General features: G+C 40.2%; 1 protein-coding gene across 1 annotated transcript in view; it reads left to right on the top strand.

Annotated features, from left to right (window-relative positions):
• The window catches only part of LOC140737982 (phosphatidylinositol 4-kinase type 2-beta-like), a 59,917-nt gene extending 42,881 nt beyond the window's left edge, over positions 1-17,036 (top strand). The window contains exons 5-9 of the mRNA XM_073064897.1: positions 6,148-6,215; positions 9,653-9,752; positions 13,210-13,343; positions 15,898-15,957; positions 16,360-17,036. Coding sequence (XP_072920998.1) covers positions 6,148-6,215; positions 9,653-9,752; positions 13,210-13,343; positions 15,898-15,957; positions 16,360-16,533 — 536 coding nt within the window. The 3' untranslated portion in view covers positions 16,534-17,036. The remainder of the gene's footprint in view (positions 1-6,147; positions 6,216-9,652; positions 9,753-13,209; positions 13,344-15,897; positions 15,958-16,359) is intronic.
• Positions 17,037-17,486: the final 450 nt, after the last annotated feature.

The following is a 17,486-nucleotide window of genomic DNA, read 5'->3' as shown; positions in this document are numbered from 1 at the left end:
TTCAGAGAAGCAGATTAGCCTTGGAATTTATTTATAAAATTTAAGGTTTGTTGAACTAAGTTTTACATTTTACTGATTCTATTTTCCCATGTTTTGCTGCACCATGTTTAAAAGTACTGGAGTGAATGAATTAATTTATTTATTGTTTGACGTATGGCAACCAGTGATGCCCAGATTTAACCCTAGTCTAATCACGGGACAATTTACAATGACCAGTTAACCTACCCACCCAGTATGTCTTTGGACTGTGGGAGAAAATCAGAGCACCCAGAGGAAACCCATGTAGTCACAGGGAGGACATACAAACTCTTTACAGGCATTTGTTGTCCATTTCAAGTTAACACTTCTTTGCTTGGCTATCTGTCGCAATATGAAAATTCAACCACTTGGTGAAACTCCAGTTTTCTATGAGTGATGCAACTCCTTTGCCTAAAGGATAGCATGTGAGCCCATGAGCTTCCTACTAACTGCTCTAGTACTGGTCTACAGTTCTTCAGATTTATTGAGTTAAAGACATTCAAGCAGTATGCCCACTTCACAGCAGCTTGCTTGATTGGCATACTATTCACCATCCTAAAAGTCTCTTTCCTCTATTAGTGGTATACCACAGTTGTATTATGTTATGTAGATGGTAAGCAGTTACTCTCCAAGAATATTCAGACAGCAGCTCGCAAATCTATTGCTCCTTCAATATGAAGGATGAGAACAGCAGGTACATGGGAATGCAGCTATGCTGCAGTCTAATCATAGTTGGAAATGTAATTATGGAGTTGTATAGCTTGGAAACAGGTCCTTCAGTCAACTTGTCCAGGCCAATCTTGGTGCCCACTAAGCTAGTCCTATTTGCCAGGGTTTGGCCCACATTCCTCTAAACCTTCCAATCCAATTGCCTCAACCACTTTCTTCAGCAGCTTTTTTCATATAGATACTACCCTCTGTTTGAAGAAGTTGCCCGTCAGATTCCTTTTTAAATCTTTCACCTCTCACCTTAAATTTTTTAGTTCCCTCTTTTCTGGGGAAAATGATAGGGTGAATGCGCAATCTATACCTCCTCATGAATTTGTACACCTCTATAAGGTCACCCTTCAATTTCCTATATCCCAAGGAATAAAGTGCTAGCTCTTATAACCCGGGTTGTTGAGTCCTGACCGTATTCTTGTAGATCTTCTCTGTACTTTTTCCAGTTTATTGTTGACTTACTTTTAACAGAGCAACCAAAACTGTGCACAGTACTTGAGGCATTCCAAGGGCAGTCTCAACTGCAACATAATATCCCAACTCTATACTCAGTGCTCTGACTGAATGCCAATGTGCCAAATGCTGTCTTCATCGTACTGTCTACCTGTGGTGCTGCTTTCAGCAAACATATGTACTTGTTCTTGTAGGTTCCACAAAACAACCCCAAGGCCCAGCATTCACTGAATAGAGCAAGCCCTTGTTTGACTTCCCAAAATACACTTCATACTTAACCGGATTAAAAGCCATTTGCCAGTCTTTGGCCCATTTACTTAGCTGTAATTTTAGATAACCTTCACTGTGTATGAGACCACTTATTTTCTTAACGTCCACAAACTTACTATCTATGCCGAGCCCAGTCTAATTCAAATCACTTTTATCAATAACAAACTACAAAGGACCCAGCACTGACCCCCCCGTGGTACAATGCTTGTTACAGTCTTTCAGTCTGAGAAACAGTTTAACCATCACTCACTTCTTCCTGCTATTGAGCCAACAAGAATCTCCCTGACTATCCCTAAATAGACCTTGCTTATCCAAATGTTGATAGATCTTGTTCCTTGGAATTCTGTCCAATAATTTGCCAGGCTTGCAGGCCTGTAGTTCCATGGCTTGGCTTTGTGGCTCTGAAATAATTGTACATTAGCCACTTCCAGTCTTTTGGAACTTCACTAATGGCTAAACTTGCAAGGGACCCCATAATTTCTTCCCTAGCTTCCCTTAGTCTGTGAATTCACTCAGTCAGGCTCTGGAGAGTTACTGAGATGGTCACTTTGAAGATGCAGATTTCAGATGGATGGTGATACCAGGGGAAGGAAAGGGAACAAACAGGCAGTCAGTGCAGAGTTCCCATATGTCATTTCCCTCACTAACAATTATGCCTCTGGATACTGTTGGGAGGGATGTTCTTTCAGGGACTGGCAGCAGTAGTTGTGTCTCTGACTGGAACGGAAAAGGTGCAGTCAGGCAAATAATAATGATAGACACTATAGTGAGGGGGGAAGATCGGAGATTCTGTGGCTATTGAAGAAACTGCAGGATGGTTTGTTGCTTCCCAGGTGCTAGGTTGAGGATGTCTCTGAGTGGCTGCAGAAAATTCTTTGGGGGGTGCAGACTGAGGTTGTTGTATACATTGGTGCAAAGAACATAAGTAGAACAAGGAAGGAAGTCCTGCAAAATGAGTATAGGGAGTTGGGTAAGAAATTAAAATGTGGGTCTCGAGCAGTGATCTCCTGATTACTATTGGTGCCACATGCTAGAGAGTCCAGGGATGGTAAAAGTTAGGCCAGATGAATGTATGCCTGAAGAGGAAGTGCAGGGGGCAGTAGTTTGTTGAAAAGCAGGCCTGGCAACTCAAATGTTCTGGGATATTGAGGTTTTAGATTTGATTGAGGAACAGGTAATAGTGGAAAACTGTTACCTTTTTGATAAGAACAGTGCTTGGATGGGATATTTTTGAGGAAGAGTCTAATGAGGCCATTTGGGTAGAACTTGGATATAAGGGGATGATCACCTTGGTGGACTATATTAGACCAATGGTTCCTAACTTTTTGGGTTACTGCCCATTTGGCTCCCAGACTACATCTCCAGTGCTTCCCTCTCTCTTTCTGGTCAATACATAGAAACTATAAAGCATTTTGATTTATGATGCACAGTAGAAGAAAATAGGGACCAAAATAATTGTAAAAATTATTCAAATCTATTCAAAGCTACAAATAGAATTATATATCAATCCCCTTAGTTACCTCTTCACATAGCTTTTTTTTTTAACTGTTAATTTAACTGAAGAATCTTGTGGGATTACCTTTAATTTTGCCTACCAAATCTCATACCAAGTTTGTGGCTAAAGTAGCTTTATGTCTTTCTCAGCAATTCTTCTGGTGTGTACAGGGCCTGATATGTGATGAAGTCTGATCTATGATCTTGTCGAAATTGGTTGCCTTGGCCCTCCAAACTTTGAGTTCCCTCTGTAGAGTCTGATTTTCCAAGACAACGTCGCTTAATGAAACACTTTCAGGAACCATTAACAATTTTCCTTTGTCATCTGGAAATATATCTAGTGAATTGTCCAGCTCAGATTCCAGTTTCCTACCAATGTGCTACCTTGTAGAATCTTGCAGGAGTGTAACTCCACCAGATAGCATGAAAGATTCAAGTTTCGTGACCAAAGAAGTGACTTGTACAATCATCTTGTTGGGTATGATATCAGTTCTGATATACTTGAAAAGTTCTTTATAGGCTTCTCTTTCAATCCTTTTACAGTTCAGCACCATCTGTTTCATCATTGTTCTCTTTGTACTCAGGTTCCTTTTTCTTGATTCTGGTATAATCCTTATAGCATGATAGTGGACCTCTGCAGCAACTATGTCTCTGCTTGTTACTGCTAGAATCTTTTCATCTTACTTTTGGGTTGCACATTCCCATAGTGTTTGGTCAGCTCTGAGTTTTACAGCTTGTGTAAGCTTTCACGTGACTTGGAGCCCTTCAGAAATTTCACCTTATTACAAAAAATGCAGATTTGATCAAACACTCTTGCTCTGATGAAGATCTCCTTGGCCTTTTTGATGCACAGGTATTCTCACCAGCTTCATCAGTAATGCTTTCCTTGGCTTTCATTTTCAGAGTCTCTAAGTCTGTCTTCATGGTGTAAAGGCTTCAACATTTTTGGTGATAGTAGATTCTTGGGACTTTTTCTCCAAGTTCTTTAGCAACGTCTAAAATAGGGGCATAGTTTCTCACTTTGGCTGCTTCAAGTAACGTTTTCCAGGATTCATAGTCTTGAGGACTAACTAAATGGTCATCTTCTTTTGATGTTTTCCGGTGGATGATGCACTGCTTCTTAATAGATTCTTTGTGCTTATGGCTCTCCATTCTGAAGCAAAGTGATTCAACTGCTCCAGATCTAAATCTGCTCTACTGTTCTCTCTCTCCTCTATTGTGCAAAACTATCCCACCACCACAGTACCTGAAACAAAAAAAACACATTAACGTTGCTGGTGAAAAAAGCACCTGCTGCAAAGGTGATATAAATTTATGTATAAATTGTGATATACAAGATATGAATGTGAAACAGAACATGAAAACACAAATATGAGGGGTGATTGATAAGTTCGTGGCCTGGAATAGAAGGAGTCAATTTTAGAAAACCTAGCACATTTGTTTTTCAACATAGTCCCCTCCTACATTTATACATTTAGTTCAGAAGTCGTGGAGCATATGGATCTTGGATCTCCAGAAAGTGTTCACAGCAGGGGTGATTGTTAAGTTTGTGGCCTAAGGTAAGAACGAGGTGAGTTATACAGCTCTTGTTACATGCTCATGCAGGTCAACCCTTTGAGTGATAATGCAGAAAGTTTGAAGTTAATAACTCTTCTTCTACCTTAGGCCACGAACTTAGCAATCACCCCTGATGAGTTATTAACCTCAAACTTTCTGGTGTGTATACATTGCCAAAAATTACTATAAGAATTATTCTCCCCAGGTGGTACCTGTGGCCCAAATTTGGAGTCCTGGCTCATGGACTACCACTCTGCCCTCTTCATTTCCCTCTTCAGCCTGGTCTTAAACTTTTTACTTATCAAGGAATTCATGCACACCCAGATGCCTAAACATGATGAACACTTTCTTCTCTTTCCTTACCAGAGCATTGATATTTCTCATCAGTGTGGGTTTCCTGAACTTGGTATGTCTGCCCTTTGATTTTAAATAGTCACCAAATTGATCCTAGGTAAATCCTGCTTAATGCTTTCAAAGTTGGCCCTGCTCTAGTTCAGAACAGGTTCAGGGGTTATTGTCCTATCTTTTCCCATAACCACTTTAAAACTAAGAATTATGATCATTGAACTCAATGTGCTCCACAACTGCCACTTCAATTACTTGACCAGCCTCGTTCCTTAAGAGGTGGTCCAGTATTTCTCCTTCCCCATAAGTTCTTTTATATGTTGTGTGAGGAAATTGTCTTGGACGCATTAAAATCTTCCCTACCCAGGCCCTTAGCACTCTGGATAGCTCAGTCAATTCTGAGAAATTTGAAGTCTCCCACTAGCACTACCCTATTATTCTCACTACTATATGCAATTTCCTGGATCATCTGCTCCTCAAATTTCATCTGACTACAGTGTTTGTAGGGGGGGGGGGTTGTCTAAGTGGGCACTGAATGTTGTTGAATAGTGGACTGGGGAGTGCAAGTTTGCAGTTTGCTGAAGGCGACCAAATAAATAGTGTGATGAAAAAATTATGACAGTCCGTGCATTGAATTTAGGAGGAGGGACATTACGTTGCAATTGTTTAAGTTATTGGTGAGGCTGTACTTGGAGTTTTGCATAGTTTTGGTCACCCTGTTGTAAGAAAGACTGGAGGGGGTACAGGAGGAGGGTTTAGGAGGATGTTGTCTGGTCTAGAAATCCTGAGTTAATAGGGAGAGGTTAGCCATGTTAGATTCCCTGGAAAGAGGAGTGATCTCATAGAAAGATGTCTATAAAATCAACAGGTAAGGTGGCTGTTCAGTCATTTCCCAAGGACTGGGGAGTCCAAAACTAGAGGGCACACGTACATCCAGGTGTTGGCATTTAAAGATATCCTTGATGGTGGAGTGGGTTGTGCCTGTGATGGAGCTAGCTGAGTCTGCAGCCTCTTGCATTCTTGTGCATTGGAGCCTCCATACCAAGCTGTGATACAACCACTCCACTGTACATCTATAAAACTTTTTTATATATGAAAAACAAATCTGTGTCAGTCACAGCTGTAGATACAATGTGAAGCTCATATGACTGCAACAGTTAAATTCTGAAGGAAATGTAAAAATGAAAACAGGAAAAGTTGTTTTGTGTTTTTTTTAGTGATTTGTACATAAGACAAAAGAACTGGGTACGAGATCAATTGACTAGTTTCTCTTCTCTCCATTCTCCACAGATAGAGGAAATGATAACTGGTTAATGAAATATGAAAAACCAGAAAATACAACAGAGTTTTGTGATAAAGTGAGTGGTGGAAATTTTCATGATGTGGAATATTTTTATCTTTGATCTCTTGCAAGTTTGATTTTTTTTTTGTTGCTTCAAGGGAAAATACAATTCGCTTTTAAGCAAAATATTCTTATTAAATATAGCTATAAGTTGTCAAGTTATAAAATATTTTATACATCTTTCATGTCCAACTTGTATTGTCCTGTGTCATCTCATTGACAATTGGAGCTGCTCATATTCAGGCTAGTGGAGCGTATTCCATTGCATTCCTACTTCTATCGTGTTGACAGTAGTAAGGATTTGGGGTCAGGGAAAGAGCTAAATATATAGTGTCTGTCATGTTCTTGTAACCATTGTATTTTCGTGGCTAGTCCCATTTGAATTTCAGGATGTTGATTTTGGGGTCTCTCTGATGGTAATGCCTTTGGATGTAAATGTTACGTGGAAGTAGATCCTTAAGTCCAGTAATTCTGCATTTGCCATCAAACACACAGTTACATTCATCCTGTTTTATTTTGTACTCGTTTGCATGAACTTCTCCTCGATGCTATCATCCTATTCCAAACCAGGGAGAGTTTACATTGCTTATTTAATTACGAGGGAGTTGGTTGGATGGGAAAAAATTTAATGATGGAGGTTAACCAGGACTAGGATTGCCTTCTTTAGGATGAGAAGTCTGAGGGATAATTGAATAGTAGTAACTAGAATATTAGTTGCAGAATAATTGTGAAATAAGCAACTATTTCCTTGAGGTGGTTAGATCAATAACAAAGGAGCAGAAATTTCAAGGTAGTATGTAGGATCTGATGGAGTCTGAGTGTTTCCATTCAGAGTTTGGTAGGGGTTACATCTTGCTAGGGTTTTCATATGTGCATTTAAAAAGACTTGGATCAGCAGTTGTTTTGCTATTAGACTGCAGAAAGCCCAAGCTACTGATTACAAGGAGTTGAAAAGTGGGCAGCATGGTAGAAGGAAAGAGTAACTAGCTGTCCTCGGGGTAGTGGCAGTGGGAGAAGAAGAAAGAGAGAGAAACTGTGTGCGGGGAGCGAGCTGAAGAAGAGAGTAAAGCTAAAGTCTGATCTGGGGATGAGGGCATAGAAAGGGAGTTAAAGGAACAGAAGGGGAAGTTGGAACAGAAACCTGGGTTGTGGTGGCGGGGGGGGAGTTGTGGGGAGTTGGTCTGAAAGGGTAAGTGAGAGAAAATGGAGACTTCCTCCTGTCCCATGCCTCCACCCCCTCCCTTTCACCCAGTTATTTTTTTATTAAACAAAATATACTTTATTCAAAAATAAAATTATATACGATAAACCATTCAATGACTTTCAATCCTTTACAACTGTTTCCATTGCTGTCTTTACATTTTCACACTTTTCACCACCCACGTGACACTCTGTTATTCCATATTTACATACACTTGTTGAGGGGTATACACCCTGCCCCCCCCCCCACCTCTCAACTCCCACAGGAGAAGAACCCTAGACTGTGGTCCTTCCCCACCGGGCCCTTGCGGTGGCTGCACCGAGTTTGAGTGCGTCTCTCAGCACGTACTCCTGCAGCCGAGAATGTGCCAGTCGGCAGCATTCCCCCACGGACATCTCCATGTGCTGGTAGACCATCAAATTTCGGGCTGACCAAAGAGCATCTTTGACCGAGTTGATGATCTGCCAGCAGCACTGGGTGTTGGTCTCGGTGTGCGTCCCCGGGAACAGCCCGTAGATCAGAGCAGCTCTGTTACGCAGCTGCTGGGGATGAACCTCGACACTGTCCCTTCCATCCTTCTCCATACCTTCTCTGCGAACCCACAGTGTGCAAAGAGGTGGGTCACCGACTCTTCCTCACTGCAGTCCTCCCATGGGCAGAGGGGTGTGGAGACGACATTCCGAGTGTACAGGAGGGATCGAACTGGGAGGGCCCCTCTCACCGCCAGCCAGGCGAGGTCTTGGTGCCTGTTGGTGAGGTCTGGCAATGAGGCATTTTGCCAGATGAACTGGACAGTCTGCTCAGGGAACCAACCCACTGTGTCCATCATGTCCTTCTCCTGCAGTGCCTGCAGGACCTTGCGTGCTGACCACTGCCTGATGGCCCTGTGGTCAAAGGCGTTGACCTGAAGGAACTTCTCTACGAAGGACAGGTATGGCAGCAACGACCAGCTGACAGGGGTGTTGCGTGGGAAAGGGGCCAGACCCATCCTTCGTAGCCAGGGCGACAGGTAGAACCTGAGCACATAGTGGTACTTGGTGACCACGCACCTGGGATTCACACGCAACCTGATGCAGCCACACACGAAGCTGGCCATCAGGGTGAGGGTGACATTGGGGACGTTTTTGCCCCTGTTGTCCAGGGACTTGTGCGTGGTGGTCCATCTGACCCGCTCCATCTTGGATCCCCAGACGAATCTGAAGATGTCTTGGGTGATTTCCGAGCTGAAGGAGCGGGGGACTGGCCACACCTGCACTAAGTACAGCTGCCCTGAGAGCACCTCACACCTGATGACCAGGTATCTTGCCCGCTGTCGATAGGGAGCGCCCTCCCCACAGTCCCAGTTTCTGTTTGACCTCGGCAGTCCGCTCCTGCCAGTTCTTGTTGCACGCCTCGGCCCCTCCGAACCAGATCCCCAACACCTTCACGTGATCAAACCTGATGGTGAAGGGGTCGCTGGATCGGTCAGGCCAGTTGCCGAAGAGCATGGCTTTGCTCTTCGTGCGGTTGACCCTGGCCCCCGACGCCTGCTTGAAATGTTCGCAGATGCTGATCAGCCTGTGAACTGACCTCGGATCAGAGCAGAAGATGGTAACAAAGTCCATGTACAGGGAGGTTTTGACTTGGGTCCCTCCACTGCCTGGCAGCGTCACCCCTCTTATGCCCTCATCCCTCCTGATGGCTTTGGCAAAGGGTTCTATGCAGCACATGAACAAGACGGGGAGAGAGGGCAGCCCTGCCTGACTCCAGACCTGATGGGGAAGCTGTCTGTTTCCCACCTGTTGACCTGGACTGCGCTACAAATGTCCGTGTAGAGCAGTTTGATCCAATTCCGGATTCCCTCCCCAAATCCCATTTTGGAGAGTACATCCGCCATGTACGTGTGCGATATCCTGTCGAAGGCTTTCTTTCACCCAATTATTGATATGAACAGACCAAATACTGTACATAGCAATCTTGAAACAGATACTGATCAAAATAGCACAGGCCATCATCAAAGCTCATTTATGCCATTGGCGTTGGAAATCTTAGATGGAAAATGATGTCTCATTCAAGGAAGGTTTTGAAAGTCTGTGTTCTGTTTCATGCTTGATTGTGGTACATGGAAATTAATAGGATTACTTGGTATTTTTTTGTTTACTTACTGGGTATTTAAAGTGGAATTGTTATTGCCAATAGGTTTTTAACACATTCTATTAATACATTTTAGTATTTGTAGCTATAAAGTTAAAACTATTCTTTTATATTTGTAGGATTCAGAATGGATGCATTGCAAAGAGCCTATCATTAAAATTGCAGCCATTGACAATGGATTGGCATTTCCATTTAAGCATCCTGATGAATGGAGAGCTTGTAAGTACTGTTAAAATCTATAGTATTTACAGTTCTCAGAGTGAAGTACTTTTCAAAGATTGTAATCTGTTTAAAATCCTTAATTTTACCTTTTTCCAGCATATTTTTCCACTTGTGAAATGTTTTAATGATATCAGCATTGAGAATGTTGTGACTTTAGCATGTAATCCTGTTCTTGTAAATCATTTTCAAATGATGCCCCTTGTTTATATTTTCAACCCTTTTTAGTTCACCCTTGGTATTAACAGTTCAAACTAGACTGAAGAAGCAGGGGAGGGAAAGATGATACGTACATAATGGATGCGTGGTGAATAATAAGCATAGTAAGATGCTATGTAGGCAATTGTATTGGGTAGATAGGTGACAGATGAAACTTAATATTGAGAAATGTATAGTCCTGCATTTTGTTTGGCAGAATGAGGAGATAATATATGAAAAAGGGTGCAATTCAAATAAGGGTACAAGGCATAGTTAAATGCCTGAAAACAGGTACAGTCAGTTATAGAAAAGTACAGTACAGAAACTGGTCCTTTAGCAGCTCATTCCACACTCTCATGACCCTCAGTGAAGAAGTTTCCCCTCATGTTTTCCTTAAACTTCTCACTTTTCACCCTTAACCTATGTCCTCTAGTTGTAGTCCCACCCAACCTCAGTGGAGGATAAAAAGCCCACTTGTATTTACCCTATCCATAACCCTCATAATTTTGTATATCTTTATCAAATCTCTCCTTGATCTTCTGCGCTTCAAGGAATAAAGTCCTAACCCTTTCAATCTTCTAACTCGGGTCTTTTAACCCAAGCAACATCCTTGTGAAAACGCTCTGGTTCCATCAGCAGCGCAAGTCTCGGGGAGATGATCTCTGATCCTGCCAAACGCGTGAGATTGAGCTGCAAGCCCACCCCGAAAACCCCTGTTTGTGAGGATACCCTTTTACAAATAAGTACACGAAATAACAGACAGTACACCGCATACAATTAAACAATTTAGCTTTAGAATTCTTAATTCGACTAAAGGGTTAGTAAAGAAAAAGTGAAAAAGAAAGAAAAGGGCCATTTTAATGAAACAGTCTAACATGCACACATTGGAGCTCACGATTTCCCCTTCGCCGATCCTCTTTCAATCTCCCCGGGCTTCGTCGAATCATGGCCCTGCTCCAGTCTAGTCCTATGATCTCTTCTCTCCAGTGTCTTCTCCCATCATCTCCCACTGAACAAAAGACCCAGCTCACACTGGTGTCAGGCACGTAACACGAAAGCACGCTCCCTTCATTGGACAGCACACATTACAAAGCACCCGTTATCTCTAACCATAACCCAAACACTTTCTGCTTCTACCAAAAGGCCATTATGTTAGCAGTGAAACCTTTCCCAGGGTGTTACAGTTGTAAATTTCCTCTGTACTCTTTCAACCTTTTTTTAACGTCTTTCCTGCAGGTAGATGACCAAAACTGCACACAATACTTCAAATTAGGCCTCACCAGCATCTTTTATAACTTTGACATAACATTCCATCTCCTGTTCTCATACTTTGATTTATGAAGGCCAATGTGCCAAAAGTTCCTTACAGCTATATCTACCTATGATATTACTTTCAATGAATTATGCACCTGTATTTCCAGATCCCTTTATCTACAGCACTTCTCATTACTGTAAATAGTTAAAGCTAAGAATGCTATTTATTGTCAGGGTAATTGAATACAAAACAAGGAAGGTTTTGCTTCAGCAGAGGGCATTGATGGAACTGTATCTGGGCTAGTTGATGTCCTTATTCAGGAAGGATGTTACTGTGTTTGAACCAATTCTGAGACGGTTTACTAGAATAATACAAATACCTGTAACAGGATGTCTTTTGGTGAAATCTGAGCAGGCTTGGTTTCTATTCAGTAGTATTAAGAGGAGTAAGAAGTTAGTTGATTGAAAGGATGGAGTGAAACATTTTGAGGGTCAAATTTTTGGAACTTGCTCAAGTGGCAAGGGAAATGGAATTTTCAACTATTTTAAGGTAGAAGGAAATTATTCTGGAAAACATCTTGGAGAAATGTTACTTGGAGGAGAAGGGCTATCAGGCATGATATTGAATGACAGCTGAGGTGAATAGGCAACTCCTATTCCTAAATTATATATGCAAAGTTCATTGAAAGTGACTAGGCAGGTTGGAAAAATGATTTGAAAAAGAAATGGGATTCTGGGTTTTAGAAATAGAAGCCTGGGATACAGGAACAGAGGAGAAGCGTTGAATCTTTAAGGAACGCTGGCTTGACCTTGATCCCCAAAACCTACTTTGTTTAGCATAATTAATCTGATCTTTCAACCCAGCGCTACTTTCCTGCACTAACCATATTCTTTGATTCACCTCATCTAAAAATAGTGGATCTGTCATATACATACTCAGTGACAGAACCTCCACAGTCCTCTTGTGTAGAACATTTCAGAGATTTACCATCCTGGATGAAGACTGTTGTTTTAATCTCTATCTCGATTAGTGAACCCTTGTTTTCAGATAATCTTTGTTCTAGGTCTCCAGTGTAAATTTAACTCTGTGTCAAATCTTTAAAATGTTGTAAATGTATATACGTTCACCTCGGATCCTTGTAAACTCTAGAGCATGGATTCCCAACCAGAGGTCCATGGACCCTTGCTCGTGAGTTTTCAGCACACTCTACTTAAGCAATCTTTCCTCCAATTACAAATCCACCATCCCAGAAATCAACTGTTGAGGCTCAGTATTCCAAATTGATCTCACCCTATGTAATTAGAGCATGTTGTTTCTATTCTTGTCCTCAAGTCATATTGCAATAAAGTCCAAAATATTGTTGAACTTTCCATTTGCTTGCTTTCAATAATTTGTGTACTAGAGCATCCAGATCCGCTCTAAACACCTCTGAATGATTTGAGTATTGTCCTGTTCTTGGTGTCAAACATGAAGGAAAAGGTTTTGGAAAGGGTGCAGAAAAAATGTGCTAAAATGATTCATGGAATAAAGAACTTACTGGATACACTGGAGGCTGTGGTAGAATAAAGAAGCCGCCAGAAAATCCTGGCAATTTTAGACAATGTTTCTTACCTCTCTGCATGCCACCTTGGCTGACCAGAGGAGCACTTTTAGTAATTGACTAAGAGGACTGCGCTGTTCCAAATAGCACCAAATAAAGTCATTCTTATCCACTGCCATTAGGCTCTATAATGAGTCAACCTATTGCCAGGGAAGTAATCTTGTAATCTTTGACTTGTAAATCTTGTACATCTGATTTTTAAGGTAACTTATTTTTATCATACTTCTAATATCTGTATATCTGTGCACTTGTAATGCTACTGTGACACTGTAATTTCCTTGGGATCAATAAAGTATCTATCTAACTGCTGAGTTGAGTGGTTCCATCCTCCTCTTCTGTGTTTCATTTGGATTTCCAGAATTTGGTTTTTCTTACTTTTGTTCTTCACCTATGTATTTCAACAGATCCATTTCACTGGGCCTGGCTTCATCAAGCTAAGATTCCTTTTTCACAGGAGACGAGAGATTCTATCCTTCCTCGAATTTCAGACATGAACTTTGTTCAGGATCTCTGTGAAGATCTTTATGAACTCTTTAAGGTTTGTTATGTTTCTAGTTGTCTTCTGTTTGAAGCTCATTATTCAGAAAAACTCAAGTCCAGTGGAAGGAGGAGACTATTGAAAATGACAGTTTGTATGTAATGCTGAAGTTTATGCTGTATGATTATATATATTCAGTAAGTTTATTTCTTGTGAAAGTAGAACTGTTCTGTGGTTTATATGTTTACATTTACTGCTGTTCATAGATCAATTCATCCTAAGTAATAGCTAATTATCCATTTTTAATGAATATCAAAGCTGGCAGATATAAAAGGTAAGTCAATCCAAGTTAAAACATCATTGAATTCTGCACCTCTCCTATCTTTTCTCTTTTAAGCCTTAAAAGTATTTACTATCAAAATATTCAATCCAGTTATAATTACGTTCTACCATTTTGTTAATTGAAGATGTTAAAGTTCATCTTTATAAATGATCTATTGTATCCAAATAACCATGATTGCTACTTCATCTGTGTTCAGATGAAAAAGCCATCATAGTTATGCAAACACTTTGTAAAATTAAGGATCTCCATTGGCCAGGGTCAGCCATGAATGTTGCTTACTAGCTGTCTACATTGTTTGAAATCACTTTCCTTCTAGATGAGCCCCAACCATGTCTGATTGAAATCACTTTCCTTCTAGATGAGCCCCAACCATGTCTGATTGAAATCACTTTCCTTCTAGATGAGCCCCAACCATGTCTGATTGAAATCACTTTCCTTCTAGATGAGCCCCAACCATGTCTGATTGAAATCACTTTCCTTCTAGATGAGCCCCAACCATGTCTGATTGAAATCACTTTCCTTCTAGATGAGCCCCAACCATGTCTGATTGAAATCACTTTCCTTCTAGATGAGCCCCAACCATGTCTGACGAGTCCCATCTATCCAGAGTGACATCATCAGAGTAACCCACCTTTGCCCTTCTCCTGTTCATAGAAACAGTTCTGCCAGGCTAAGCCATACTTGAAGGTCAGGAGTTGGGACTTGGTTAGCGGAGGCTATTTGAGACGCATGCAAACAGGAGCATTTAATAGGTACAGAGAGCTTATTGCCACTGCAACCCCCACCCCATCCCTAGCTGTGACAACCTTAAGGATCCACGTAATATATTGTTTACCAATATTATGAGTTATATACTTAGTAAGCACTTAAGATTTTTTATGTTTAGTTCTCAGAATTGCTTTGGGTGCTAATTTTTGCTGTTTTAAGGCAGCCAAGTATTGGGTATTTTAGGAATACAGGTGTTCCCTGCTTTACAAATGTTTGCTTTACACCACTTTGCTTTTACAGAAGACCTACATTATTAACCTGTTTTCGCATTACAGAGGATTTTCGCTTTTATGAAAATGTTTCCCATATGAATTAATGATTCTTCGCTTTACGCCATTTTGGCTTAAGAAGGGTTTCATAGGAACGCTCTACCTTTGTAAGGGGGGGGGCACCTGTATTCAGTATTTTGGGAAGATGTTTTTTAAGTAAAACTTGCTGCATAGCTGCAAGAACATGTCAGAACAGAAAAGGGGATAGGAAGCCAAATGATTGGTGACGGGGAAATCCGGCCATTTTACAGATAGAGTGAAATTGCTCAACAAAGCACTCTTGCAACTTAGATTGGGTCTCACCAATGTAGAGGAAGTCATTGGGAACATCGGATACAGATTCGCAGGTGAAGTATTGCTTCACCTGGAAGGACTGTTTGGACCCAGAATGGAGGTGAGGGAGGAGGTGAATAGACATGTGTAGCATTTCTGTTGCTGGCAAGGATAAGTGCCAAGAGGTAGATTAGTGGGAAAGGATGAATGGGCAAGGGAAACGAAGAGGGAACATTCCCTGTGGAAAGTGGAGAGTTGGGGTGAGGTAGCGTCACGTTGAAGATGGCAGAAATTGTGGAGAAACTAGTCTTTAGCTAGTTTTATCAAACAAAAAAATTATAAATATTTTAAAGTATATATAAGTTGAATGATCAAATATAGATAATTAATACTTTTGCATCATCAGATTGGTCCGAAACAAAATAGTAATTTTATTTTTCCTTTGTACCTCCTATAAATCGTATGCTGCAAGGATGTGATTATTCTTGTGTTCTTTGAAAATTGTTGTCTTTTCAACCAGGAGTTTTTAATTGTTTTTAGTCCACTCTGTATTGGTTGATCTTCTCCCTCATTGTGAGCAAGTAATCCCAGAGCAAGGTTTCATGTGATTTGAAAAGGAAGTAGTAATAGGTTTTGTATTGTGTCATCAGGTTAAAATAAACAGTAGCTTCATTTTTTTTTGAGACACCCATTTTGTTCAGGCGTCAGATATTTTTCCTGTTTTTTTTTTCATTTTTATAGCACTTGCATGTTACATTTTAAAGGAGAGAAGCTAATTGAATGCACCAGTACAGAATTGATAAAACAACTGACTGTGGATCTGTTTCTTCGCACATCCAGAGTGAGAGTTTGTTTTAAATAATGATTTAAAGTTTTCTGCTCATGGTATAAAGGATATAAACCAAGAAAAAGTCATGCCTAAGGGAATGAGAATTTAATATTTAAATACACTTCCTTTCAGACCGACAGAGGGTTTGACAAAGCTACTTTTGAACTACAGATGTCAGTGATGAGAGGACAGGTAATATTTGCATCTGATTGTACTTCGAATTTGCTGTGAAATAAAGTTCAAGATTTCAGTTGGAAGTTGTATACTTTTATCTGCTTTCTGTTGAAATGTTTTTTGTTTATCCAGATACTTTGATATAGAATTATTTGCCTTATACTGTACCTAATATTATCTGGCTGTGAAATTAACATTTTTCTCCAAAATTCATGGAAGCAATTGTTAATATACAGTGAATTTCATCATCTTTAATGCAGAACCATGGATGAATAAAACCTATAATATACATTATTTATAGTGGTAATCTGTTGGAAAGATTGCAGTTCAATTAATGCATTGGAGTAGCTTGTAAAACTGATCAGAATTTATAAATTGTGATGGAATTGGAAATGATGCACCTTCTTTCTTTCTGTTTAGATTTTGAACCTTACTCAGGCACTTAAAGATGGAAGAAGTCCTATTCAGTTAGTTCAGATGCCTCGTGTGGTTGTGGAAAGAAGTAGTTCTGGAAGTCAAGGCAGGATAGTCCACCTGAGCAATGCCTTTACCCAGACATTTCACTGCCGCAAACCATTTTTCTCATCTTGGTAATGAATGTATAAATACATTTATTGGCCTTTTAAATGATTTCTAGCTATCTGTTTCATACCACCATGTCACTGTAAATATGCAAATAGGTGACAGTGAAAGGGAGAAAACTTGAACTCTATATGTCACCTTTTAAAGTATAAAAAGGTGAAACATCTACTGTAATTGCCAAAAATAGTTGCTTTGGTGTACTTCATCAGATGTTAGATACTGAAAGTAATGTTTACAACTTTTGCAGCGTTAATACTTGAGCAATCTTTAGTGTCAGGGAACATGAACTGCTGTCTTATTGTATTTTTATAAGAACTGCATCAAAATTTTCAAATGGTAATGTATTATATATCTGGGCAGGGGTATTCTATAGGGAACTTCTTGAATAAAGATGTTTGTGTTTATACGTTTAGACCAAAAACTTTAATTTCATACAGAGGATAAGAATTTTTTTGTAACTGGCACTGATCACTGTATTTGTTTCATTGAAAAGCATTAAAGCAATGGTGAAACCAGCTGTACATTTGAATGGGGTTAATTACAGTTCACTAGAGTCAACCATGTTTTCTCTATGAAGAGAACTGAAGTGCTAAACAATAGCTTATTCAGTATAGAGTTCATTTTAAAGCCCTTTTCTGAAAATCATACTATATTGCAGTACATTTGTTTTGAGTTTACACAGATTTATGACCTTCAGTATTGATTCACAATGAAGGATGGAAGTTTTGCATGTAGAAAGTTGAAAATGAACAGATTACATTCTGACAACACACACAAAATGCTGGTGGAACACAGCAGGCCAGGCAGCATCTATAGGAAGAAGCACTGTCGACGTTTTGGGCCGAGACCCTTCGTCAGGACATTTTGAAATGGGTTTAGAATAATAAGTAAACAAATGCTTAATTATGTTTCCTCTTTGAGCTTTAATCTGGTCACTTAGAGATAAAAAGGTAGAGGGATTTAAA

Source organism: Hemitrygon akajei, chromosome 13 (assembly GCF_048418815.1).
Source record: "Hemitrygon akajei chromosome 13, sHemAka1.3, whole genome shotgun sequence".
Classification (NCBI taxonomy): domain Eukaryota; kingdom Metazoa; phylum Chordata; class Chondrichthyes; order Myliobatiformes; family Dasyatidae; genus Hemitrygon; species Hemitrygon akajei.
This window is presented reverse-complemented; position numbering and strand designations above follow the sequence as displayed.